Source organism: Lycium barbarum, chromosome 12 (genome assembly GCF_019175385.1).
Source record: "Lycium barbarum isolate Lr01 chromosome 12, ASM1917538v2, whole genome shotgun sequence".
In the NCBI taxonomy this organism is placed as follows: Eukaryota; Viridiplantae; Streptophyta; class Magnoliopsida; order Solanales; family Solanaceae; genus Lycium; species Lycium barbarum.
The window spans coordinates 104,952,361-104,977,438 of NC_083348.1; the positions used below are offsets into that span (position 1 = coordinate 104,952,361).

General features: G+C 35.2%; 4 protein-coding genes across 4 annotated transcripts; 3 read left to right on the forward strand and 1 right to left on the reverse strand.

Annotated features, from left to right (window-relative positions):
* Positions 1–95: 95 nt before the first annotated feature.
* LOC132625187 (GDSL esterase/lipase At5g14450) lies at positions 96–2,067 on the reverse strand. The gene is made up of 5 exons (XM_060340010.1): positions 1,708–2,067; positions 1,323–1,532; positions 1,076–1,233; positions 549–822; positions 96–425 (listed from the first exon to the last, which is right to left on the reverse strand). The coding sequence occupies exons 1-5, from the start codon at positions 1,985–1,987 to the stop codon at positions 169–171; spliced, it is 1,179 nt and encodes a 392-aa protein (XP_060195993.1). The 5' UTR covers positions 1,988–2,067; the 3' UTR covers positions 96–168.
* Positions 2,068–2,937: 870 nt separating this feature from the next.
* Positions 2,938–6,309, forward strand: LOC132625190 (uncharacterized). Its single transcript, XM_060340015.1, has 5 exons — positions 2,938–3,342; positions 4,740–4,837; positions 4,948–5,256; positions 5,818–5,866; positions 6,058–6,309. Exons 1-5 carry the CDS (start codon positions 3,098–3,100, stop codon positions 6,134–6,136), a joined length of 780 nt encoding a protein of 259 aa, XP_060195998.1. The 5' UTR covers positions 2,938–3,097; the 3' UTR covers positions 6,137–6,309.
* Positions 6,310–17,233: 10,924 nt separating this feature from the next.
* On the forward strand, positions 17,234–22,894 carry LOC132621135 (E3 ubiquitin-protein ligase RGLG2-like). The gene is made up of 12 exons (XM_060335277.1): positions 17,234–17,391; positions 17,907–18,294; positions 20,486–20,570; positions 20,666–20,806; positions 20,908–21,021; positions 21,107–21,204; positions 21,364–21,443; positions 21,567–21,672; positions 21,769–21,896; positions 21,982–22,246; positions 22,390–22,446; positions 22,528–22,894. The coding sequence occupies exons 2-12, from the start codon at positions 17,995–17,997 to the stop codon at positions 22,606–22,608; spliced, it is 1,455 nt and encodes a 484-aa protein (XP_060191260.1). The 5' UTR covers positions 17,234–17,391; positions 17,907–17,994; the 3' UTR covers positions 22,609–22,894.
* Positions 22,895–24,207: 1,313 nt separating this feature from the next.
* LOC132621136 (uncharacterized) lies at positions 24,208–25,078 on the forward strand. The gene has a single exon (XM_060335278.1). The coding sequence runs from the start codon at positions 24,481–24,483 to the stop codon at positions 24,931–24,933; it is 453 nt and encodes a 150-aa protein (XP_060191261.1). The 5' UTR covers positions 24,208–24,480; the 3' UTR covers positions 24,934–25,078.

The following is a 25,078-nucleotide window of genomic DNA, read 5'->3' on the forward strand; positions in this document are numbered from 1 at the left end:
AACCAATTTCTTAAGAATGGAGCTTGTCGTCGACTTTATATTAGAAACTTGCGAGTTTCTTTTTATAGTAAGTATGAATATTGTGAAAAGAAATAAAGGACAAGAACAGTGATTTTACTTGACATAGATATAAAGACTGGTTTAGATACATATAATTATACATGATTTTTAATGGTGAAGACGTTTATGACAAGCATGTGTAATGGGAATGGGAGGATCAGAGAAACTGCCATTAAGTATATGATTGGCAATCCAGTGATTAGCAGCCTGTGAATAATGTACTCCATCCCAGCTTATGTAACCTGAAGGATTGGCACAAGCCCCTCCGAACACTTCTGCACCTCTCACTATTCCTTTCTGCCCGCACCATACGTGCGCATTCCCCTCATGCACTCCACAGCATATTTTCTGGGGTTCCATGAAACCTGTTCAAAATATCAAAAACCACAATGTTAGGCGATTCATTCCATCTGTCTAAGCCTTGGTAGAGTAACTCGGCAATGTTTTTTTTTTTTTTTTTTTTTTTGTGTGTGTGTACTAGTATTTACCTTGGCTCTTGGCATTGCTGATTAATTCATACTTGGCAGCATAGACATCTACATATGTTATAGCAGCATGCCCAAGCTCTGCCCTCAATGTCCCTATTCTGGCTTTCAGCTGTCTATTGAACTCTAAGGCCAGATTATTATGGCTCTTTAAGCATCCATAGTTATCAAGAACACCTGGTTTTGGATTTCTGAGGTATAATGTGGCTGTTGGTAAGCAACCGATTGGGCGTATGTTATGTATCCAGAATGCCCTCGCTCCTTGTTGATATAGACGCTGTCAAACAAAATTATGAAACATAGATACATTTTTTCTTCATAATTAGTGCCAGCCGCTACAAACACTAAACTCATATACATACCCTGAATGTGTAAAGAACTTTTACACTATCAGAGTGATTGAACCAGTTGTAGCTGGTTTCTGCCTTATTTCTTATTATAGACAAGTTACATGTAATTATCTTGAAGTGACCCGATAGCATAGACAATCTTTTGCATTATCAGATAAGATTGATGAAAGTTGCATATACCGTTACTGCTGCAGAAAAGTGATTTATTATGTCTGGTATGGCTGCCCGAAGTTGTATATTACTCATCTGGCGGAAACCAACAGCTAGATCAGTTTGGCCTATGTCAATTGTGTAGAGAGAATGTGAAAATTCGCGAGGTCTCGGGAGTTTGTTCTTCTCTGAGATATAGTCATATATTTGTGTCAAATCGATCAGCTTAAATAACAAGTCAATGATAATTGAAGGGTTTTGCGTTAGTTATTTTTACCTTGTCTATAGAGCTCTTCAGTTCTTGATTTGAAACGATGAAAATGCACGATCTGAACATCCAGGAAGAAGGGGCTTATACCACTTTGAAATATAGTCTCGTTTTGCCTACGAATTGTGGATCCTCCTGTTGCAAAATTGGCTCCGTGTCTGAAATTCGAGCCAATGGAATCTAGATAGGGACTCAAGTAAGGTAGACTCATGTGCTCAGCTGCAGAAAAGACATAATTAAATGACTTCTGTTACAAACAAAAGAAAGATTACTTTACTAGATAATTTCGGATAGTTGAGTGACCATTCGAGTAATGAACTCCCGCAATCAATTAGCTAACCTGATTTTGTAAATTTTAGTATGAGTATGATATTGATCTAGAAGTTATGTTTACCGATGAAGTCAATGAGAAGGCGGCCATCTGAAAACCTTCCAGCAGGTTTCCTGAAGAAGCTTTCACCATAAGGTGCTTGTATTGGTTCAAATGCAGCAGAGATACCGCCGGTGTCGGAATTCGAGTCCCCGAAATTGTATATTGCTGGAAAATTGCATGGTGGCTTAGCATTAGTCGCTACTTCTACGGTGCTACTGATCTTCAAGGGGGTCAGTAGTATTAGTGATAATAATAATAGGAACATTACTCTTGCACCTTCCATTATTGCAATGCTTCTCATTATTCTCAATGGACACTGAAACCAACAATGCGCTCTGTGGTTTAAATAGTTGAAGCATTTGGGGAAAGTGCGAGTAAGCAGTGGCATTGTTCTTGTTACTTCTCTTTGTTCTTTTCTGTTGTAACTAACTGAAACTAGAAAAAGCCGTGATGAAATGCTTTCCAACTAAAAACAACCGTATCATCAGGCTGAAGCCATTAGCATTTTTAGAAAACAAACAACAAAAATTACTTGATGAAAAATTAGAAAAATATTGTAAAACTAGGGGTGTGTTTGGTATGGAGGAAAACGTTTTTTTTTTTCCTTCAATTTTTTCATGATTAGTTGGTCAAAATATTTTTTCTAGGAATACAAGTTTCTTAAAAATGAGGAAAATGACTTCGCTGGTGTTAGTAGGAAAAACAAATTTCATAAGTGACATTCCACATTAATTGTTTACTCCCTACCCTCCAAAAAACCCCACCTCCAGCCCCACCCCCTTAGCCGCCATCCCTACCATAGCCGCACTCCTATCCTCCACTCCCACCCCATAGCGTTGCCTAGATTAATATCAAAGCTTACTGAACAACAGAGAATAAGGTCATGTATTGGAAAGCTTCCGTGTTAGTGAATAAGGGAATACTTTGTACCGATTTTATAACAATAGGTGTATATTTGACCCTAACTATCAATGAATGATATATTTGGACCTAATCAAAAAGTTCAATAGCATATTTGGACCTTTTCCCGTTTGTAATAATAATTACTTAAACATATTGTTGGCTCATCTAGTATTTCTATAAATATATACTCGGTCGCCCTAATTTATGTGGTGCCGTTCAGGTTCGATAGTCAAAGACATTTTCTTTGACTATATTTTTTCATGTCTTTTAAATATTTTGAATTGTCAGTTATTGTGACTTATACTACTAATTTTTTCAGTAGTAAGAATATATAGAAGTCCATTAATTTTCTACTCCAATTCCCTAAACAGAAAAAACAAAATGTGGGACTTGATTCCCTATTTCCTCTTTGTAGTGGGGGTTCAAAAACAATTTTCGCATAGCTAAACTGCCTGCTTTGACCTAACGGCCGGAAACTCAAGTGTACGAGCTTAGTGCTTAAAAAGCAATGGGGAAAAAGGGAGAAGAAGAAGGCGGATCCAGGGGAAAAGAAGGTTTCAGGCTGTTGGGCAATCCGAGTTTCAAGAAATTGGAGAATGGGCGCTACAAATGCGTTCAAACAGGGCATGAGTTGCCGGAACATGCTAGGGAATCTTATGCTCAAAGCAAACACTGCAGATTAGGTTTAATTGATGCTGCTCTTTCTAAGAATAAACCTCCTCTCAATATGTTCAACCAAGACCCTCTCAATCGGTAGCATTTCCTCTTTCCTTTTATTCTTCTACTAGGGTTTATTGGAAGAATCAGTGTATTCTTTTGTTTGAATGCTATTTGTTTCATAAGAATTGAACCAACTTATAGAACGAGATACTCCCTCCGTCCCAAATTTAAGTGTCTTACTTTCCTTTTTGGTCATTCTTTCTATATTTAGTAACTTGATCCTTCGCAACAAGTTTAAAATAGCAAGACTGAAAGGACATTTTAGCACATTATACACGCTGTCTTTAAATTAGGATCACAAGATTCGAAAGTTTTTTTTTTATTCCTTAAACTTGGTGTCTGATCAAACGAAAGACACCTAAATTGGGACAGAGGGAGTACTTAGTTAATTTGGAAGAGGAGAAATTGGAACTGTTGAATAAGATTGCATTAGAAGCAGCTAACATTTGTTGTTCGCTGCTTCTTTCAAGCTTTGTCATTGTAATACTGGTGTATTGCACTCTCAAGCGAGTGAGAAGAGTTTATAAATATAGGTTGTGTTCTGTACGAAGGACAGTGTTTGCTGGGAAGATATTTTCCCGGAAAATATGTGGGTTTCTTACTTATTTTCTTGTGTGCTGTACGTAAGCAAAAAAGTATTATAAAAGTATTTGTGTATAATCTAGATAAATACTATAGGAGGTGGTGGGATGTGGGATGTGGGCTACGGCAGAGGCGGATCCAGAATTTAAACTCTATGGGTTCAGCCTTAAGATTCTTACTAAACCCGTCGTATTTTAAAGTTATGGGTTCATGTCTACTATTTGTTGCAGTTTTAATAAATTTTTACACATAAATTTATTCTCCGCGTCGAAAGTTGGGGTTCAATGGAACCCCCACCTAGCAAGCTAGATTCACCACTGGGCTACGGGGTTGGGGGTGAAGATGAGGTGTGTTGGAGGGTGGGAAAGACACAATCAATGTGAAATGCCACTTGTGGAACTTGTTTTCCCTGCCTCTACTAGGGAAGTCATTTTCCTCATTTTTAAGGAACTTGTTTTCCTAAAGAAAATGTTCTCCAAAAAATATTTGACCAACCGAACATGGGAAAATGTTTTCTTCCATACCGAACACACCCATAAAGTAAGTAACATTTCCGTTTGCCTGAAAAATCCACTGGTAATATCAGGGTGGTTCATTATTCCTATTAACATAATGGGATATACACCTGGAACACTGGAAATGGTATTTAAAGCATATAGTATGGTGTGTTCGCTTGATTTGTGAAAAGCTGTAGCAATCTGCTGGAATACTTTTGATATAAAACACAGAAATTGGTCATTTGTTGCATGCTAGGAGAAAACCTGTTGGAAATTATGGAGGTAACCGGATTCCTTTCGTGCTTCTGCTACTTTTAACCTGTTGTGTAATTTCGTGTGCAATTCTTGCAGGTCAAAATTGATATGTAAATTAACAGGAGATACAGTTAATAAGTCGGAGGAGCACATATGGAAGCATATGAGTGGAAAACGGTTTCTCAGAATGTTAGGTTTGTTATGAGCCCCCAGTTACTTGTTTATAGGAAGGTCCATGTATGTATATGATGTTCTTGTTCATTCTACCGAGTGCCACTAATGATACATGCACTAATTTGAACAGAGAAAAAGGAAACTGAAAATGAAATGGAAAATGGTGGGCTAGAAAAGCAAGGAGAAAATGAAGCGGCTGAGAGGACAGACAGCAAAGCTAGTCGTCGGGACAAAAAGAAAAACAAAAAGAAAGAAATAGAAGATGCCAGCAAGGTTATATCTGAAATAAGGGATTCTTCTGAAAAGAACAGTGACTCGGAAGAAGATGCTGAGTTTTGGATGCCTCCAGTTGGTGCTCGTTGGGACTATGATGATGGAGGTGATCGATGGGGATCTGGTTCAGAATCAGGAGAAGAAGACGATGATGCTAACGAGGAAGGTATGCATTATAGTTAAATTTTAAATCCCACATATATCTCTATATGTAAATTAGATCAATGGTAAGAAGCTTAACACAGTTCCTGCACAATCAACCTTTGAATTGAATGTGCTATCTGCCTCTTCTTTTTCTGTGCTAACTATATGCTATTCATACTGCCTGTCTAGTGGATTGCGACTCATGCTCTTTGAATATGATAGACTTAAATCTGATGGAGCTCAACATTAACTCTTTTACCGTCTTTCAGAGGTGTTCGCCAAATATTTGCATTCCAATATGAGAATATAGCTATATGGTCGAAGTTGTTCTTTTTTCTTTTTATAAATTTGTGAAAAAAATATTCTTTGTTCTTTTCAAAAGCCAATTGTTATACAACAAAGTACATAAGACCGTACTGCATGTGGTATAGAGTTCTGTGAATCAATAAGCATGTATATGGTATTGAGGTTTCACTTTATAGCTAAAGGCGACTTGGGTGTTGTTAGGTTTGTCAGCATTAGTGTCTATTGAATATATATTTGGTGAATGCATGAAAGATCTTACTACATTTTCTGTCACCAGATGAAGGAACTAAAGAGGATAACCATGACGCTGGAGAGCTTTCTAAGCGGTATGGTTACTTTATTGGACTTTTGATGCCTTCTGCTACACTTTTTATTTGACAACCATGCCTTTCCCCTCTATTTGTGCACCATTGCTGAAAATTATATGCAGAAACTTAGCCAAGTGTTGTAAGTGGCACAAGTGCATAAGCATTTAAATTGCACATGTGAACATCAACTCTGTGTTGTTTCATGGCAGGGCAAAACGCATGTCTCTTGAGATTGGACCCAGTAGCTTCGCCTCAAGGAAGAAGAAGAAGAAGACCAGTGCTACCTGATATTTGTCCTCCGAAAAAGCAATACAAATTTTGTTATCTTCTTAGTTGTATACTGCTTGCTTGCTTCATTTTAGCGTCTTTATTTTGCTTATTACATGTTACTGAAGAAAACATTTCTGTAATTGCATCAAATAGAGCGTCTGTTTTATATTTAAAGCTTGTTTTCCATTGAATTAGGGTCAGAGGACTGGCTGAATAATTTTAAATTTTGTTGCATCTTCTAACTGAGTAAGTGAAATGAGAACAGAAAAAAGAAGAAGAAAGAAAATCAAACATGGAAGCTCACAATACACAACAATCTATTGTCCCGTGGGTATTGTTTTTATTTTTTCTTTTTTAAGAAAACAATTTTTTTTAAAAAACATTATACATATCTGGTATATGTTCAGGTTTTCGACTTATGCTGTCTCATAATTAGATCACAGCAAACTTTTTATAATGTGTATGCATGTTTTCAATTTTGTAGGTTAATTTCCAGACCAATATTTTCAGACATCAAAACAACCAAGAGATGGAGAAAGTAGTAAATTAGTTAAAAAGTAGCAATATGGTAGAATGCTTTATTCACAAGTACGATTTTGGACAGGGTCATGCTAAAACCGTGATATTGTACCCAAAAGAAGAATTTTTTATACGAACAGGACAGAAAGACAATTCACATGACATTAGCAATGGTTCTTTATCACATGCCTTCTCTTATTCATTGGACCAAGACGGTTTTTTACGAGACACGAGAATCATATTCAAATGTATTTAGTCTCCTCGTATAGATTTGAACTTATTCCAGTAAGTTTTGTCATGCTATTCGAAGAAACAAATAAACAATGCAGCCTTTGTCTAATTAACATGAAAAATAACAAAGTATACGCAATTCCCCCATCCCACCCCCACCCAGAAGTTTCAACAACATTACTTCAACAAGAATAGTAATGACTGCATCTCTTTCCACATTTCTCGGTGGAGTGAATGAATTCATGAATTTGCATTTCAGTTGATCAAATAACCAAAAACGTAAAAATAAAAAACTGAAAATAAAGTATATGTCAGTTCGATTTAATATTATGTATTTAACAAATTGACATAGTCGATCTGACTGATTCAAACCAAACCATAAATCCCTACATCCGCTTTTTAAAATGCTTAGCACCTTCTCTGAAAGATCACATATTATTAGTATCATGTGCACGCAAAAGATAATATACTTTTTATTTTTTGACTTTGGGTTGTATCCTATTGGCTTAACAAATCAACAAAGAAACTTGAAAACATATTTTTCTTCATCCCATAATTTCTTATTGTTCTTACTGATACTGTAACGCCATTTTATAAGAGCTATCGGCGATCTTACACTTGTGTGTATGAATGTTCAAGATCAATTAGAAGATCAGAACGTTGTTTTTGTTTGTGATTTTTCATCCGGTGTCTGGTATCTGAATTGGAGTTCCGACTAATCCGGATTTGCTGCACAAGGCCCATTTAAGGGGAAAGCGCTCCCTAATAGGATTTTTTCCATACACAAGGTTAGACATCTGATTAAAAGGACAGGGATCCTATATGTACATCCCACCACAACCCTTGTTGGTAAGATTAGGACGTTGTTATAAGCTCATTTTTGGGACAATATCTTGAGACATCTAAAAAGATAAGGAGACTTAAGAAGTAGCTAGTAAGTTAAGGGTAAAAAGGAAATATAACTTGTAAAACTTTGAATTTATTATTAATAATAATAGTATTTGTCACTGAAGTCGTGCTAAAACCATGATATGTCCGGGAAAGGAGGAAAAGGTGGCACCACAGAAATTAATAGGCAGAAAACAAATTCTTGTCTATTCATAAAAATATTAGGAGGAGAGGGATTCATAATTTGAATTAATGGTTCGATCTTTAAAGTCCTTATAACTAAATTTATTATACTTTGAAAATTATGAGCTTAAATTTTATATATATTAAATATTTTATATGCTGTCACACACACACATATATATATCTGTGTTTCATATAGAAATTACTGGATTAAGGAACAACGTGTGCGCTTTGATTCCTTGGATGATACATGGCAGGTTTTAAGCCTATGAAAAAAAGGAATGATTGGGGAGAATCATAAACAACTGTTTTATTTGTCTGCTCTTTCACACAACTTTGAGATGGAAAGTCGTATACAACATTAATACAATCAAGCATCTTTTTTTTTTTTATAACTTGACTTGCAAGGAGAAAAATATAGAAAGACAATGAAAAGAATATGGGTAGGAAGAAGACAAACAAATTGTCCTGCTATTACCATGAAAAATAAACAAGTGTTAATGATACTCCTGAAATTTATATAATGACAATACAAAAAAAAATTATGTTATTTTTAAACCTGTCACAGCAGGACAATTAATTAGGGTTATTTTTAGGTGACATAATTGTATAAAAATTCTTTTAGCCCTATAGATAACTCTAACCAAAAAAAAAAAAAGACCTCATCAATGAGCCAAAACAGAGTTACAAAAGAGAGGACCATTAATATTATTTATGGATAAGGCGCAATGACTTGTTAGACATCACGTCACATATGTATGACGCACACTTCAATTACTATCACACTAGAGAGCGATACGATTTAACCATTAACTTCAATTTTTTTTGCATTTAAATCTTTTTTGACCAATTATATTATTCAGATTTGCTTAAATCATACTGTAACGCCATTTTATAAGAGCCTACGGCGATCTTACACTTGTGTGTATGAATGTTCAGGATCAATTAGAAGATTGGAACGTTGTTTTTGTTTTTGGTTTCCCATCCGATATCCCTGTACTTTCATTGCAGCCCCGATTAATTCGGATTCGCGCCGTGTAAGGCTCATTTAAGGGGAAGCGCTCCCTAAGATTTTCTCCATACCTAAGACTCGAACTCAAGACCTCTAATCAAGAATATAAGGATCCTATCCATCCAACCACAATCAGGTAAGATTAGAACGTTGTCATAGGCTCTTTTTTTTTTTTTTTTTTCGACAATCTTGAGACATCTAAAAAGATTACGAGACTTAAGACGTAGCTAGAAATTTACTAGTAAAAAGGAAATATTTTGTTACACTTTGAATTTATTACTAATAATGATATGAGTACAATCATTTTCTGAAAAAGTCGAGCTAAAACCATGATATTTCATATTGTCCCGAAGGAGGAAACGGTTATATATAGAAATTAATATGAATAGGCACAAAGACAAATTCTTGCCTATTCATAAACATAATTTAGGAGGAGAGGGATTCAAAATTCAGAGTTAATGGTTCGATCATTAAAATTCTTATTCCTAAATTTGAAAATTATGGGTTTAAATTTTTAATACGCTTTCACATGTATATTTGTGTTTCATATGGAAATCACTGGATTAAGCAACAACGACGTGTGTGCTTTTATTCCTTGGAGGATTGCGGGTTTTAAGCCTATGAAACAGAGGAATGATTGGGAAGAATCATAAACAACTGTTTAATGATTGGGAAGAATCGTAAACAACTGTTTTACTTGTCGCTCTTTCACTCAACTTTGAGATGGAAAGTCATATACAATAATACAATCAAGCATCTTTCTTTTTTTGATTTGACTTGCAAGGAGAAAAATATGGAAAGACAATGAAAAGAGAAAGGGTAGGAAAAGATAATCAATTTTCCTGTTATTACCATGAAAATAAACAAGTGTGAATGATTTACTCCTAAAAATTATATACTGACAACAGAAAAAATTATGTTATTTTTAAATCTGTCATAGCAGGACAATTAGTTATAGTTAATTTTTAGGTGACATAATTGTATAAAAATGCTTTTACCCCTATATATAAAAACAAAAAAAGACCTCATCCATGAGCCAAAACAGAATTACAGAAGAGAGGACCATTTATATTATTTATGGATAAGGTGCAATGACATGTTAGACATCACGTCAGATATGTATGATGACATACTTCAATTGCTATCACACTTAAGATCAGTTGACGATTTAACCATTTACTTCAAATATTTTTGCATTTAAATCAGTTTTGACCAATTATTTTCTGCAAATGTTTTTGTTCTCAAATTCTTGCTCTTTCACATATGTTTGAGATCGAAAAGACGTTACAATCAAGCATCCTTCTTTGATTTGACTTGCAAAGGAAACAGCATATATGCATGGAACGACAATGAAAGGTAAAAGAAGTACAAGGGTACTCGGAAAATTAAGCATATAGTTGACCATTTCCAACGGATTTAAGTTATGTACACAATTAATGAAAGATTTTTTTTACTTGAACATCATGAAAATATGCCAGTACAAATGATTCGCTAAAAAGCAATAACATTTTTTTAGTAGGCGTTTGGCCATAAGAATTATTCACTTTATTCCGGATTTTTTTTTTCACTTTTCAGCGTTTGGCTATAAGAATTCCGAATACAACTTGAAGTTGTATTCCGGAATTTCAAAAACTCTAAAAACTTGTATTTAAAAAAAAATCACTTTTTTCACTTTTTTACAACTACATTTCACCAAAAACTACAATTTTAAAAACTATGGCCAAACATAACTCCAACTCCAAAATTCCAAAAAAAAGTGATTTTTTTTTTATTTCTATGGACAAACGGGGTTAGTCTTTTTAAGTTACATACTACACAGTACTAGTATTTAAATATTATAATAATAATTATAACCGCAGGAAAAAGAACAAGAATTGCATGTTTTAATCTTAAACTTCATGAATATAGTTGGAGCATTGCTTATATATTCGGGAAAAAAAGGCAGAGGAGGATGAGCAACTTTTGTGGTTGCAACGATATCATGTACTTAAGGTGCATAATTCAATCTGCTTTTTCATTTTTTATATAGTTAAATCTCTCTATAATTGTCATTAGTTATAACGGCAGTTTACTATAACGGTCTGATTTTCTTAAGAACCGATTTTTCATGTTATATTTTACTTCTCTATAACAACATTCTACCTATAACAGCAGTGGCGTTCATTATAGCGGTACACTCTTTGTAAAATTACCTCTCTATAATAGCCATACTCAAAAATATTGTGTAACACTCCCTCCGATTCAAAAAGAGTGTCCACTTACCTAATCATGAAAGAATTAACATTATTTTTTCAGATTTTATCTTATTAGGTATTAAGTGACCAAATCTCAATACTTATTTAATTTGGGATAGTTTAGTCAAATTACTTATTTTTGCCTGATTAAGTGGACAATTTTTTTGAACTAGGGGAAGTAATCTTTTGTAAGAAATATATTATGTATAAAAATAAAATATTAAAATATTTATGATAATCATCAAGAGAAAGCTATTGAATTCCATTTTCCTGAAAGTTTAGACAAAAATCTTCGTTAATTCAATAGTTATATTATCACTAAGAAACTGAAATTTACGAAACAGCCTACAATTGTAGAATTCTTACGAACTTGAAATATTTAAATTTTCAATTAATTTAAAATGGATATGCTCTTTAGTATGGTACAATTAGTTATGAATTTATTAGTCACTTCAATTTTTATTAATGAAACAGAAAAATCAATCGAGATTTTAAAATTAACAAGCATTTTGTTTTCGTTTATAACATATATAAAAAAAAAAGTATAGAAAATAAATTTATGCATACTTTTGTTTATAACAGCTAAATGAGATCCAAACATCAAATGTCAGCATACATACATAACAACACCTCACTATAGCAGCTATGAATTTTTTGGACAAATGTTGCCACTACAGAGAGGTTTGACTGTACTTCATTTTCCCAGGCAATTTGCACGATTGCCCTTCAGACGGGCTGGTCTTTAATTTTTGTCCTTCACTTAAAAAGGTGACTGAAAATACCCCGAGATACCTATGCCTACTCAGGGCGAAGTTACATAGAACTTATATCGGAGACAACAGATTTTACCTTGTAAGACAAACTTTTAGTTATGCCTTCTGCCGAAGATGGGCAGAAGATGGCAGACTTTTGGCAACAGCCTTGCCTTGCGATTTTTCTTTTTTTTATTGAGCGGGGGTTCAAACCCAGAACCTCAGGATATTTTTAGCCATCTTTTTAAGCGAAGGACAAATTAAAGACCAGCAATTTGAGGGACAAAAATTAAAGACCACCCCAAAAGAAGGACAATTCATGCAAAAAAATGTTTACAAAGTCCATGCAGCTTCAAAATTAAAGAGGAAGAAAAAACAATTTAATTGGAACTCATCCAAGAGCTGAAAAGAAAGAGTCCACGCACCACATTCAAGAGCGTGGCCTATGTGCCTAGTGATCAGCGAAATAGGTGATAGTTTTGAAAATTAGGATTCAAATTTCAACAATTATGTACTTATTGACATCCAATTTTATCCCACCTTTCCTCCAAAATATCTATTTTTCGCTTCTAATATTTTGGCAACTTTAAAAAATAATTATTTACATTTTTACTATAATTAGCTTTTATTAATACCGGCATTTCATTATCCTGTCATTATCTTTTACTACCGTCATTACTACCATTATTATTATTACTATTATTATTATTATTATTATTATTATTATTATAATTATTTTGTTACTATTATTATTATTGCTAGTATTATCACAATTATCATTTCAGCATTTTTTACCGTCTTACGCACACGCATCGCATTCATCTTCGCATAATTAAATAACAACATTTACTTAATGTTGAATTTCAAATATTATTGCACTGCTATTATGACGGCACATAATTTATTATCCGAGTATTAATAATTTCACATTTTATATTAAGTAATTTAAATTGGTCTTTTATTTAAATGTAGTAGCCCAATCAACTCATAAATATTTTTGACCAGCCCATGTTTTGATCCAAATTTTCAGATCAGTCCAAAATTTAATACCCAGCCCAAAAGAAGTTGATCCAGTCCATTAACCCACAACCCGGCCCACTACTCTTACCCGACCCATTTTTGTTCAAAACAAGGGAACCCCTATGGTTCCCTTCCCATTCTCAGCCGCCCCTGTTCTCTCTCTCCCCTTCTCCCCTTCGTTTCTCTCTTCTCCTCTCATCCCCACCACCGCCGTTCTCTCCCTGTTCCCCGCTGTCCCCCACTTCCTTTTGTCCCCCGCTCTTCTCTCTCTCCCGCTCCTCCTTCGCTCTTTCTTCAACACAAAAGAAAAAACCCTATAAATAGGGGCGGGTTGAATCGTTTGAGGATAGATCGAAATCCCCTGGACAGAGCTTGAATCCCAGAAATTCCCTAAAAACGAGTTTGCAGTCGCCATTTTCTAAAAAATATTAAGTTTCTTCAACAACCTAAATCCCCGAGAGACTTTTGTGGAATCACAGAAACCCCCCTGAAAAATCAAAGTTTCCCAGTGGCCAAAATCCCCTAAGCAATATTAATTTCATCAGTCTTAATATGGAGTGAAAGTATTGAATCATTTTTTTTGGTTTTTCGTTTATTTTGGGCTTTGAATCCGAGCATCGCAAGTTCGGATTTGATAGTGTTCGAGCGTGAATCGAAGGCCCCCGTACCCACTTCGCTGCACCCGAAGCAGGTAATTCCCCTTTTCCATTTATTTCTGCATTTTTTCATTTTTTTTTAGTTGCTATGTGTTAGCTTAAATTTGTCATTTTTTTGTGATTAAGAATGTTCATGTGATGAGTTAATTAGCTAAATAATGTTTTTTCTGTGTTAGTTCATTTTACTGTTTCTGTGTGATTTGTGTACGTAGTCTAAACATATGTATATGTGTTAGAATAGTTGGTCCGTGTTGAGTCGTATTCGTGTTCAATCTAAATTTTAGATTGACAAGGAATAAAGATTATATGAATCAATTTAACTAGTAATTTAATTAATGATTATGTGAACTAATTTAATAGTGGTGATTAGTTTGCTGTTGCATTCATTAGAAAGTATACTATGTTTAGTCTGCTCATATAAACATGCTTTAGAAGCCATTTGGTCTAGGCTGTTTATGCTAAGTATGCATTATATATTGGTTGTGTTCTAGTTAATCATGATTTACAGGTTGTTTTGTTAGAATTGATTAAGTAGGCAGATTTAGATGTTGTTTGATCAAGCGAGCTAGTAAGGATTTCAATATGTTGTATTAAATGTTCAGGATGTCTAGCATAATACCATGACTTCTTAAAGTTGATTATGTCATAGTTGCTGTGCTGCTTGCTATTTCCCTTTAGATAGGAGTTGATGGTATATTGTGTACCAAAGAGTGTTCATTTGTATCTAATTAATCTGTTACTTTTTTTCTTAGAACAATAATAGCTTTTGTCACAATTGGATGCTAATCTTTATCTCTTTTCCCCTTTCTTTTACATGTACACATCGGAGTAAACGGAGTCTTAATTCGGGACTTTATCAAAACAAAGTCTCAAGATGAGACTCGGCACACCCATCCATGGAGTCATCTCGTTCCGCAATTCTTAGATCACATCGGGCAGGCGAAACTCGTTAGAGATCGCCTATAACATTTTATTTGTTTTTTCCTTATCATTCATTTCCTCTCATCCATCTTTTATGATTGCTAATTTGTCTGTGTTTTGGATTGTGTGTGGTTTAAAATTAGGTGCAGAACCTATGATCCATGTGGGATTAGAAAGGGGTAGATTTTATCATTTGGGATTACCGCTCTGAACATTAAGTACTTATTTTCACCATATAGAGTGCATCATTCATATAATAACATTTTAAACTTTGTTAGTTATAAGTTATCTTTTTTTTTCTTCAAAGCTATTTTCTTAAATTTTAAACCTTAATTAATTAACCTAAGCTTGGCCGGATAACCGTAGTTAACGGATTCTAAAGGATGCCTAATTCCTTCCCTTTAGGATAATATAGAACCCTTACCTAGAATCACACTGATTAAGCAGACTATTAACGGAGGTTTAGTTAGCTTTACCTTAGTTAATAATTAGGTGCCCTAATTCACCTTAAAATCAATTAGGTGGCGACTCCTTAAAACAAAGCAATATAGGAATCTCCAATACGTTGTACTCTACTTCAACCCGGTTAAAATGGGGTATAACAGTACTCAACGAAATAGTTGAGTGTGCGGGTGAAACTAGCTAGTAGTAAATTATAAGACAATTGAGGTCAGAGGCGGATCCAAGATTTAGAGGTTCTGGATGTCACTCTACTGTAAAGTAGACGTATTGCAATTTACATGGTCCAAATAAAGTAAACATTTGATCAGTTGGATCAAATGTGAGTTGCGGTTCGAGTTATTTATCTTTTCGATTTGCATAGCCAACTATTATTCCAAGTATTATATAGAACAACTCAAGTTTATGAGCATAATTATTACTCCTATAACATAAGAAGATTTCTTTTCTAAATTAGTGTGAACCAAAACTAAACATACCCTTTTCTCTTGTATTTATTAAATCATTTAAATAAAAATAAAATAACATGTAAAATTAAATATAAGAAACAACAACGGAAGAGAAGCCGGGGCAACAGGGAAAGATTATTAAAATTTTGAAGAAGAGAGAGAGAATTTGGGAGAAGAGAAAGGGTTTGTTGCACCATACAGACAGTAACAATATTGTTTACCTAAAAATGTTCTAAAAATTGTGGTAGCAGGGAATCAATCCTGCGTACTTGGAGAGGAAAATATGGCTTTTAACCACTGGCATCACAAACTCAATTTGTCCTCCGAGTGACACGGGTTATATTTATAAAAATTCTGATATATATATATATATATATCTATATCTATATCTATATATATTTCAATTGACGCGTGGGGGTGGCGTAGCGCCCCCACAGTCCTACATAGATCCGCCCCTATTGAGGTGCGCACAAACTTTTACAAATATTATCGTTATTAACTGAGGTGCCTGCAATTTGTAGCCCGTTTGGATTGGCTTATAAGTTGGCTTATAAGCTGTTTTCAGCTTTTTTGAGTGTTTGGCTGGCCAGCTTAAAGTCATTTTATGCTTAAAATAAGCTCAAAAAAATAATTGGACCCATTTGACTTAGTTTATCTAAAGCAGCTTATAAGCTGAAAACAGCTTATAAGCCAAAAAAAATAAGTTGGACTACCCCAACTTATTTTTTTCAGCTTATAAGCTGCAAACAGCTTTAAGCTGTAAGCCAATCCAAACGGGCTCTTGATATGAACACTGTAATATTAGAAAGCGACTAATTAACACATCATGTCAAAATTGGGTTTGAGATTTAAAGACATACACATACCATCGATATTTTCACATTTAAGATCACTTTGAGTCTTTGACCATCCAATTATTGATCACTTTGACCATCCAATTATTGACTTGAAATGTTTTCACATTTAATTATTTACCCCAAATATGTTCGTTTATTTACTATAGGGTCATTTGGACATTGCCATTCAAAAGCATTGGTCTTTAATTTTTGCCCCTCAAATTGGTGATCTTTAATTTTTATTCTTCGTTAAAAATTTCTTGATTTTAGGTTAGAATTTCTGCTTAGTCAAATTTTTTTTAAAAAATCACAAGACAGAGTTTAAATTCGCAAGACAGATTTTGCCTTCATATAATTTTTTTTTTTTTTTACTTAGTTGGAATTTTATAAATCGTTGCCTTAAGACCTAACTTTGCCCGAATAGGCCTAGGCAAACTTCTGCTTTGTAATTTGTTTTTTAATATTTGACAGAGCGGAGATTCGAATCTAGAACGAATGGGTTTAAAGCGAAGGATAAAACTTAAAAATTTCAAATTTGAGAGGCAAAAATCAAAGACCAATGCCTTTGAAGGGCATTCCGCACGATAAAAATGTTTCCTATACTCCATAATATTCCAACTACTACCATTTTCTTTTTCCACAAGTAGTTTGGGATTAACAATGAGATGGCACTATAGAAGACAAAAAGAGAAAGCATGGCCAGTAAAATAAGAGGTCTACGACCTTGGGAGCCTATCTTTCTATCTAATTGATAATGATGGTATCTAAAGAAAATGAATTCACCAAACTTTTTAATCATTTTCCACTTTAATAAAAGATAACCCCAACTTTTCACCCGTGACCTAACGACGAAACTTCCATGTGGCTACCAAAAAGTGCAAATAAACTTCAAAAAGTTACTCACATCACATAGTAACAGTATAATATTTTAATTGTTGAAAGAAAGTGTATTTCCTTTTTGGACAAAAGAAAGTGTATTCCTTTGTGGCATTTTTTCAAACAGATTCGATTCAATCCAGCATTAGAATCCAATGATCACAAGTTTATAACCCCACGACTCCAAATTGCTGCACACACACACTCTCTGTTTTCCTATGCTTTTCTGGTAATTAGGTAGTGCCTCTCAAACTCTCTTTATCTGTGCAGTCTAATCCATATTTACCCTCTTTGACTCTTTCAATTTTTTGCTTGGACAGATACATTAGGTATTTGACTTAGAATTCTCTGTGTTCTATTACTTTCCATGGAAGTTATTGGTCAATATTACGTATTGGGTTTGTATTATTTTAGTGTTACGTGTTTTCTCTCTTGTTTCCTACTGTCATTTGCTGTCGTAATTGCATAGATATTTTTGCCGGTTAAAGGATGATGTACAAACCAAATTTAGTCGGCTTTGTATATGATAACAAGTCTCATTTTGATACCCATCTCTAGCCGCCTTATTTTCCGTTCTTCTTTCTATTCTTACACGCGTGAAAGTTAAATTCAAGAATCAAGATTCAAGATCCATCTAGAAACTTCAGTTTTTTTATCCATAAAAGCCCCTTATTTTCCCCTTTCTGTAATTTTTGGATTTAAAAGATCAGATCTTTAGTACCAACTGGATTTTCTTTGATTGAATTTGACAGGCCTTTTTGATTGTTGTGCTGCAAAAGAAAAGTTGTGTTTTTTGGTTAAGGGATTTTGAGATTATTGTAGATAGTTGACTTTTGATTGATGGGTGGAAAGAGTTCAAGAGAGGATAGTTGGAGGCAAACATCATCAACTAGATCTTCTTGGAGTCAATACGATTATCCTCCTCAAACATCATCTTATCCTCCTCAAGATAGTCATAGCTATTCACCCCATCAGCAAGCTGTTCCTTCCTATGCACCTCCACCACCTCAGCAGAGTTATCCTCCACCAACCCCACAGAATTATGCTCCACATGATCATGTAGCTCGGCCTCATGCTCCACGACCGAGGCTTGATCGTAGATACTCAAGGATTGCTGACAATTATAATTCCCTGGATGAGGTATGAATTTGATTTGTGTAAAGATAAGTTACTTAGAATAAGCAATTTGAATGTTTCTGCCTATACTTTTAGACTGTACTATTAAACCATGTGTTGCACACCATCATAATTCAGAAGTTGGTATTTCTGGTACCTGTATATTATGCTGAAAGCCTATATTTTGATTTGCATTCACCCAATAAGTTAATTAGGTGTGTCTGATAAATGAATCAAGAAAAAACTATTTAGGAGTAGGTTAACATATATGGGATGCATGGAGCTTTTTTATCCTGAGGACCTATCTCTAAATGCCTAACTTCCAAGGGGATGCTGGAAATAAGACTACAACAACAACAACGTACCCAGTGTGGTCCCACAAGTGGGGTCTGGGGAAGGTGCGGTGTACGCAGACCTTACCCCTACCTTTGTGGGGTAGGGAGGCTGTCTCCGATAGACCCTCGGCTCAAGAAAATCGTTTTTCATGCTGGAAATGAGACTGCATATGGAAATAGAGTTTGAAAGGGAGTGAATGATGGACCAGATAACTGCAGGAAGATGCTTCCTCTGAAATTTTTTCCTTTCATGTTTCTAAAAGAAATATGAACCTGTTGTGCGGGAAGTTACATCAAATAGGAGTAGGCCTCTGAGCTTTTAAAGATTTCTTGTATCATGTAAAATCTATTTTCACAGAGGGTTATAGATTTGGACGGTGACCTGAGGTATTACACAAGCTTTAGGGGGCAAGGATTTGGGACCCAAATGAAGAGGAGACATCACCGTATTGGATTTCAAAAATCATTGGGTAGCAAGAGAGAGTAACAATATAATAAGTTAATAACTGGCTTGAATTTGTTATTGGTAACTTCATTGTGCGGCCTACTGCAGCTTTCTTGCCTTATTCTCTTATATCTTGCAAGCGTTCTAGCACCATGCTTGTTGATTCTTATTTTACCTTTTTGGAGATTGGCCTAGATAAGAATTGAAAATACTGTACGGGCATATAGAGGGAAGTTGCTTTTTGGGGGCATTTTCCCATATCTAGTGTGGAGGTTCTATTCTTTAGTACTACCCCATTTCTAAGTCAACTTGAAGGATACCTATGTCTGTGGATGTTCCCGGAGGAGGGCCCTCTGGCTTGCCCAAGTCTAGAAAAAGTGGTGCTACTTTGTAAGTGTCTCAGTCTTACAATTGACATGTCTGAAATGTTGTAGGAAAATGGGAATGATTAACGAATTAGAATGTTTTAAATTTAGTGGATAGTCCCTTTTTTGGGTAGTGACAAATTAATCCGAAGGAGATACTATTGAGCTGGTATAATAGGGTGAAAAGAGATATGAGTACATGGTAAAGTGAGAAAATACAACCTGAGAGAGATGTGCCAGAAATGTTCTTACATGCTGCTGAATATTTTTTTTTGATGAAGACATGCTGCTGAATATTAATATTGGATTGATTAACTTTAGAGATTTCTGTCAGTGCACTCGCACCCTTTGAGTTTCATGCTATACCGTTCTCTCCCTCTCTCGCTCTCTCCCTAGATAAAAATTGTGCGCAACTTCCGGTAAATATTGGCGCAGAGGTCCATTTTGTTGTTTCATACATGGATAACATTGAGTTACTTTATTAGCTGAAAAGTTTATGTTACCTTGTTTATGGTGTAGTAGAAAGAGATAGAACAAGTTTATGCTTCTTACAGTGAGATACATTTGAGGAACCTTTTTTCAACTATCTATATTTCCTTATATAACACAGTAAGATAATTTTGAGTAACTTTTTTAGCTGAAAGGTTTAAGTGTCACAAGCTCATAGATGAGTGATAGTTGGACTTGTGAATATTTACCAAGTGGGAGAGAATTATGTATTGATTGCTCCTTTAACGGCACTCTGCCACGGGCCACCAGTTGGTTAGATATGTTGAATAGTGAGATAAGGCATCAATATCTCTCCTATATGCACTGTCTTTCGGTGTAACATAAGGTTATGATTGGGTCTGTCCTTCTTCCCCATGAGGTGTAATTTTTATATTGCAGATCTTAATATCAGAAGATTATTTAACAAATCACGAAAAGTGAATGCTATAAGAACCATAGAATTTCTTAATTTTAGTGACCCCCTTTTAAGAACATTGGCTCATGCTTTTTCACCTTTTTTGTATGATAATTTTTTCTTATGAAAACGATGTATGATAAAAGTACGATTTATCTTTAATCAGGTGACTGAAGCCCTTTCACGAGCTGGCTTGGAGTCTTCGAATCTAATTGTTGGTATCGATTTCACCAAGAGCAACGAATGGACAGGTTAAGCTTTATTTCTTCCCTTCCTTGCCTCTCTCTGGTTAATTGCATGCTATATTTTTCAATTGAATATTCTAAAGTGTGCATATACTCTTTAGGTAAGAGGTCTTTTGGTGGTCGGAGCCTACATCACGTTGGGCAGAATTTGAACCCATATGAGCAAGCAATTTCTATAATTGGAAAAACCTTGGCGGTATTTGATGAGGATAACTTGATTCCATGTTATGGATTCGGAGATGGTAACTCTATGAGCCTTCTCTTTTTGATCCATAAACCTTTTCTTTCGGATTTCCTCAGTCAGAGATTAATATTCTGTTCCATATGGATAAATTTCCGACAGCATCAACTCATGATCAAGATGTATTCAGTTTCTTTCCCGATGAAAGATTTTGTAATGGTTTTGAGGAAGTTCTGTCTCGTTACAGAGAAATTGCCCCCCAGCTGAAGCTTGCAGGTTTAAATTCTACTACAGATAGTTCTCCTGCTCTAGACTCAGTAATTGATTTTGTTTACTTAAATACCTTCTCATTTCGTTGCAGGACCAACATCATTTGCGCCGGTCATTGAAATGGCCATGACAATAGTTGAGCAGAGTGGAGGCCAGTACCATGTTCTATTAATCATTGCGGATGGACAGGTAAAAACAAGACAATAACAATAAAAAGTAGCACATTGACTGATTAACTTAGTTTTAGTTGCATAGTGCATGATTTAGTTGGATTTCCTTGTTGGTTGTCATGTTTTAGTGCATTAGAACTGTACATTACATCTTGCAGTATGTTCTGTGTCTGCTCAGGTAACTAGAAGTGTTGATACTGGACGTGGACAATTAAGTCCGCAGGAGCAAAAAACAGTTGATGCAATCGTACAAGCAAGGTGCTCGTCTCTAGTTTCCTTGTGCTGACTGCCGCTGTTCTAGTAAAATCTTTTGGTTCCGTTACATGTTGCCTTTTCATTCTCATGCTCAATTTCCTGAGTGCATTGTCTTATTTCGTGCAGCAAGTTTCCCTTGTCAATTATACTGGTTGGGGTTGGCGATGGACCCTGGGATATGATGAGGGAATTCGATGATAATATTCCTGCTCGGGACTTTGATAATTTCCAGGTTGGTGGTGGTGTTCTACATTGTGGTATCTCTTATAGCTTACCTAGAACATTTTTCTTTTATGTGGTTTAGTAAATTGCCAATTTCTTTTACTAGTTTGTCAACTTCACGGATATCATGGCCAAAAATGTGCCTCAAGCTCGAAAGGAGACGGAGTTTGCTCTTTCGGCGTTGATGGAAATCCCTTCACAATATAAAGCGACTATGGAACTTAACTTATTGGGGTCAGATATCTCACTGCCTATTTATTCATCTATTTGTTTGTTTTCAAGTTATAGGTGATGACGTGTTCTAATTTCTTAATTGCAGCGGACAAAGTGGAAAATCTCCAAGTAGGGTAGCTCTTCCCCCTCCCATGTATGGGGCAACTTCTGTTGGTTATTCAAAGCCCTCACGTGCAACGAGTTTTCAGCAGCCTCCAAGCTCTTATTACGGTTATGGAAGCCCTTCAGATGCAGCTCCACATTTTCAGCAGAGTTCAAGTTCTTATTATGATCCCGCTCGCCCAGTTGACCCTGTTCCATCTGCTCCTAGCTCTCCCTACAATGCTCCCAGCTCTACATTCGACAATCAGGTGAACCATAAAACTCAGCATTTGCTTTATACTGCTGTTTCATTTTTTTTTTTTTTTTAATCTTTTGTTGCTGGCTTTGCAAACGAACAGAGTTAGTTGTCTGATTTTTTTTAATTTTTTTTTTTTTTGGTGTCATTGTGCAGGTTTGCCCTGTTTGCCTTACTAATCCAAAAGACATGGCGTTTGGCTGTGGGCATCAGGTACCAGTTTTTCTTTTTGGCAGATGTTTTGAGGGAATTAAACTTTTGGTGTGACTTAACAATTTCATGTTCTTGATGCAGACATGTTGTGACTGCGGGAGAGCGCTTGAGAATTGCCCAATATGTCGAAGTGCAATTCAAACCCGAATAAAGCTTTATTGAGCGACTTGTTTTGCCCTGTGTATTCCTTTTGCTACTCAAACCTGCAATTCTTTTTGATCAGTTTGGATGTGAAACTTGGTGATGAAGCTGATTTTTTCATTTGTTGGATATAGCTTTGGCGTTGCGCCGACAGGATTTCCTTCCTTCTGTACATGATTTGGTTCTTGTTTGTCTATACTTTTGCCAATTACTACCAACAGGAGAAGCTTAAGATTCCTAATATCAGAATATTTGTAAATCAACTGTTTATTGTCACATGCAGTGTCCTATAAGAGTCTTGCCACTAGACTATTGCAGTTCCTTATTTTTTGTTTTCTTTTCCTATTCTGTTCGGTACCTGCATTGGGATCAAATGATGCAGTTTCAATATGTTGTACTGACATGCCACCCAGAGCATGTGCAAACAAACAAAAAAGAGCGATTCAGGAACAAGACTATAAGAAGAGCAAGGAAGTTGGCGGCAAGTCTAATAGATTAATATATAGACGTTGTCCAAGTAGAATGTCTTTTTGTTATATAGAATATGATTGGAGTTAGAACAGGGCAAATAAGGTCGAAATACAACACATGATAGCTTTTTCTTCTTTCTTTTTCATTTTTTCGGGTAATCCATATCTTTTGTTTATAAAATATGATTGGACTTAAAACAGAACAAACTAAATAATCTGTAAAGTCGACCCTTTGTTTTATTAGTAGGAAGATGGAATCATTTGCAAATAAAATAGGAGCGTGTGCGCACATTAAATATTTAATTAGCACTAAATGGTACTCCAGTTGGGTAACAAGAAAAATGGAGCATGGTCCATAGAACAAAAATACTTCTATCGACAAGTACAAACTACACTGCATGTCATGAGTTTTGTCTGGTTTAGATTTTAAGAATCAAAGTTGCCTTTCAACAATTGTACCGTTACTGAATGGCTTCCCCCAACTTCTACCTCTTCTTCTTTTTTTTTTTTTTGTTCTATTAGTTTCTACTTTTTGATAGCCATTTGTAAAAAAAAAAAAAAAAAAAAAAAAGGAAGAAGTTGAAAACTTACAGGTCTTTTATTTGCCTACCATATTTAACACTGATATTAAAAAAGATAATAACTCGCCGTTCTTTTAAGGCTGATGCAATCTAGCCGGACCATAATGTGACTTTAAAGACGAATAATCATCGATTTATAGTAAAGGAATTTTAGCCCCATAAGTGCAAACCCAAAAAGTTAATGATACTTGTCATTAAAATGGCGAGAAATGGTGTTGTTAGCCAAAATGGGAATTAAGGCCATAAAAGGAGACACGCTTTTGCGGTGCACGGAAATGAAGTTTATACACGAGCATACGCACAGACACAGTATCGTGAAAAAAAGAAAGAAAAGTTAATGGCTTTGTGACACGTGGCAGGGCCGGAGCTAAAGTATAGCTTACCAGTGCGGTTAAATTTCGTAACTTTTATTCAAATCTTGTATTTGTTTTAGGAATTCCTCAAATAGACATAAATGATCACTTAAAATTCAATAACTGAAAAAAATAAAATCTCAAACTCATAAACTTTAAATTTTGATCTGTCATCTGTTTGGTGAGTGTGTCAGTCTGATAATGTTTCCATTGCATTCAATGCACTCAACTGCACACCTACAACCCCACAATGTAGTTGTGCGTTAATGACAAACACACAGCATGTATTGACTCAATCTGCAATGACAAAGACAACCTCACAAAGCTGTATCATCTATTTTGGTAATATATACACACAATGTAAAATAATCTATCGACTATAAATATATTTAGCTTTTTTCTGGATATAATCATTCCATACTGAATCACTCCCAATTAGGAGTTTCTCCATTTATTGGATTTCATCTCTGTTTTTTTCATTTCTCAGGCATGGCATCCACCACTGTCAAGCAAATTCCCTACAAAAAACTCAAACAGGAAAGCAACTATTTTGATGAAGAAGAAGATATCGATTTAATACACCTGAGAGAAAAAGTAATTGGTAATATCAGGAAAAAACACTCTGCTTTCTGGAACATCAGGTTCAGGAAAGTGCACTTAAGGAAGCGATTGAAGATTAGAGTACCAAGCTTGAAGAAATTCTTGAGGAGAAAAGCAAGATTCATTGTTGCCACATTAGCTAAAACTTTGAAGAGGTTGAAGGAAAGTCGGTCACATTTTGGAGATCTTTTTACTGGGAATTACATGTTTATGCAGGTTGCTCCAACTCCTTTGAAAATTTGTGGCCAAAATCCCAAATCTATGAATCTGAAAACTGGAGCTGGAGCTGATTACATACATAGTGGATTCTCATCATTAGGTTCTGCTAGGTATTGTAATTAGTTATTGACATCAATTAATTAGCTTGCATGCCTTGAAGTATCTTTAAATCGGCAGATTAAGTAAAAGCTTCGAATTCGCCTGATTTCTACTACACAAAAATATGGAGTACTATATTAATTTTACCCTTTGTTATACTTCGGAGTTA

What these genes read in the sequence shown, in the direction of transcription:
- LOC132625187 (XM_060340010.1), bottom strand. Translation starts at nt 1,987, where the DNA reads ATGAGAAGCATTGCAATAATGGAAGGTGCAAGAGTAATGTTCCTATTA. An exon ending in CCTTCTCATTGACTTCATCG is followed by an intron (nt 1,533 to 1,707) that starts GTAAACATAACT and finishes TCTTTTCTGCAG; the next exon opens with CTGAGCACATGAGTCTACCT. An exon ending in CAGCAATGCCAAGAGCCAAG is followed by an intron (nt 426 to 548) that starts GTAAATACTAGT and finishes TATTTTGAACAG; the next exon opens with GTTTCATGGAACCCCAGAAA.
- LOC132625190 (XM_060340015.1), top strand. Translation starts at nt 3,098, where the DNA reads ATGGGGAAAAAGGGAGAAGAAGAAGGCGGATCCAGGGGAAAAGAAGGT. An exon ending in ACGGTTTCTCAGAATGTTAG is followed by an intron (nt 4,838 to 4,947) that starts GTTTGTTATGAG and finishes TAATTTGAACAG; the next exon opens with AGAAAAAGGAAACTGAAAAT. An exon ending in GCTGGAGAGCTTTCTAAGCG is followed by an intron (nt 5,867 to 6,057) that starts GTATGGTTACTT and finishes GTTTCATGGCAG; the next exon opens with GGCAAAACGCATGTCTCTTG.
- LOC132621135 (XM_060335277.1), top strand. Translation starts at nt 17,995, where the DNA reads ATGGGTGGAAAGAGTTCAAGAGAGGATAGTTGGAGGCAAACATCATCA. An exon ending in CAAGAGCAACGAATGGACAG is followed by an intron (nt 20,571 to 20,665) that starts GTTAAGCTTTAT and finishes TATACTCTTTAG; the next exon opens with GTAAGAGGTCTTTTGGTGGT. An exon ending in CGTTTGGCTGTGGGCATCAG is followed by an intron (nt 22,447 to 22,527) that starts GTACCAGTTTTT and finishes TTCTTGATGCAG; the next exon opens with ACATGTTGTGACTGCGGGAG.
- LOC132621136 (XM_060335278.1), top strand. Translation starts at nt 24,481, where the DNA reads ATGGCATCCACCACTGTCAAGCAAATTCCCTACAAAAAACTCAAACAG.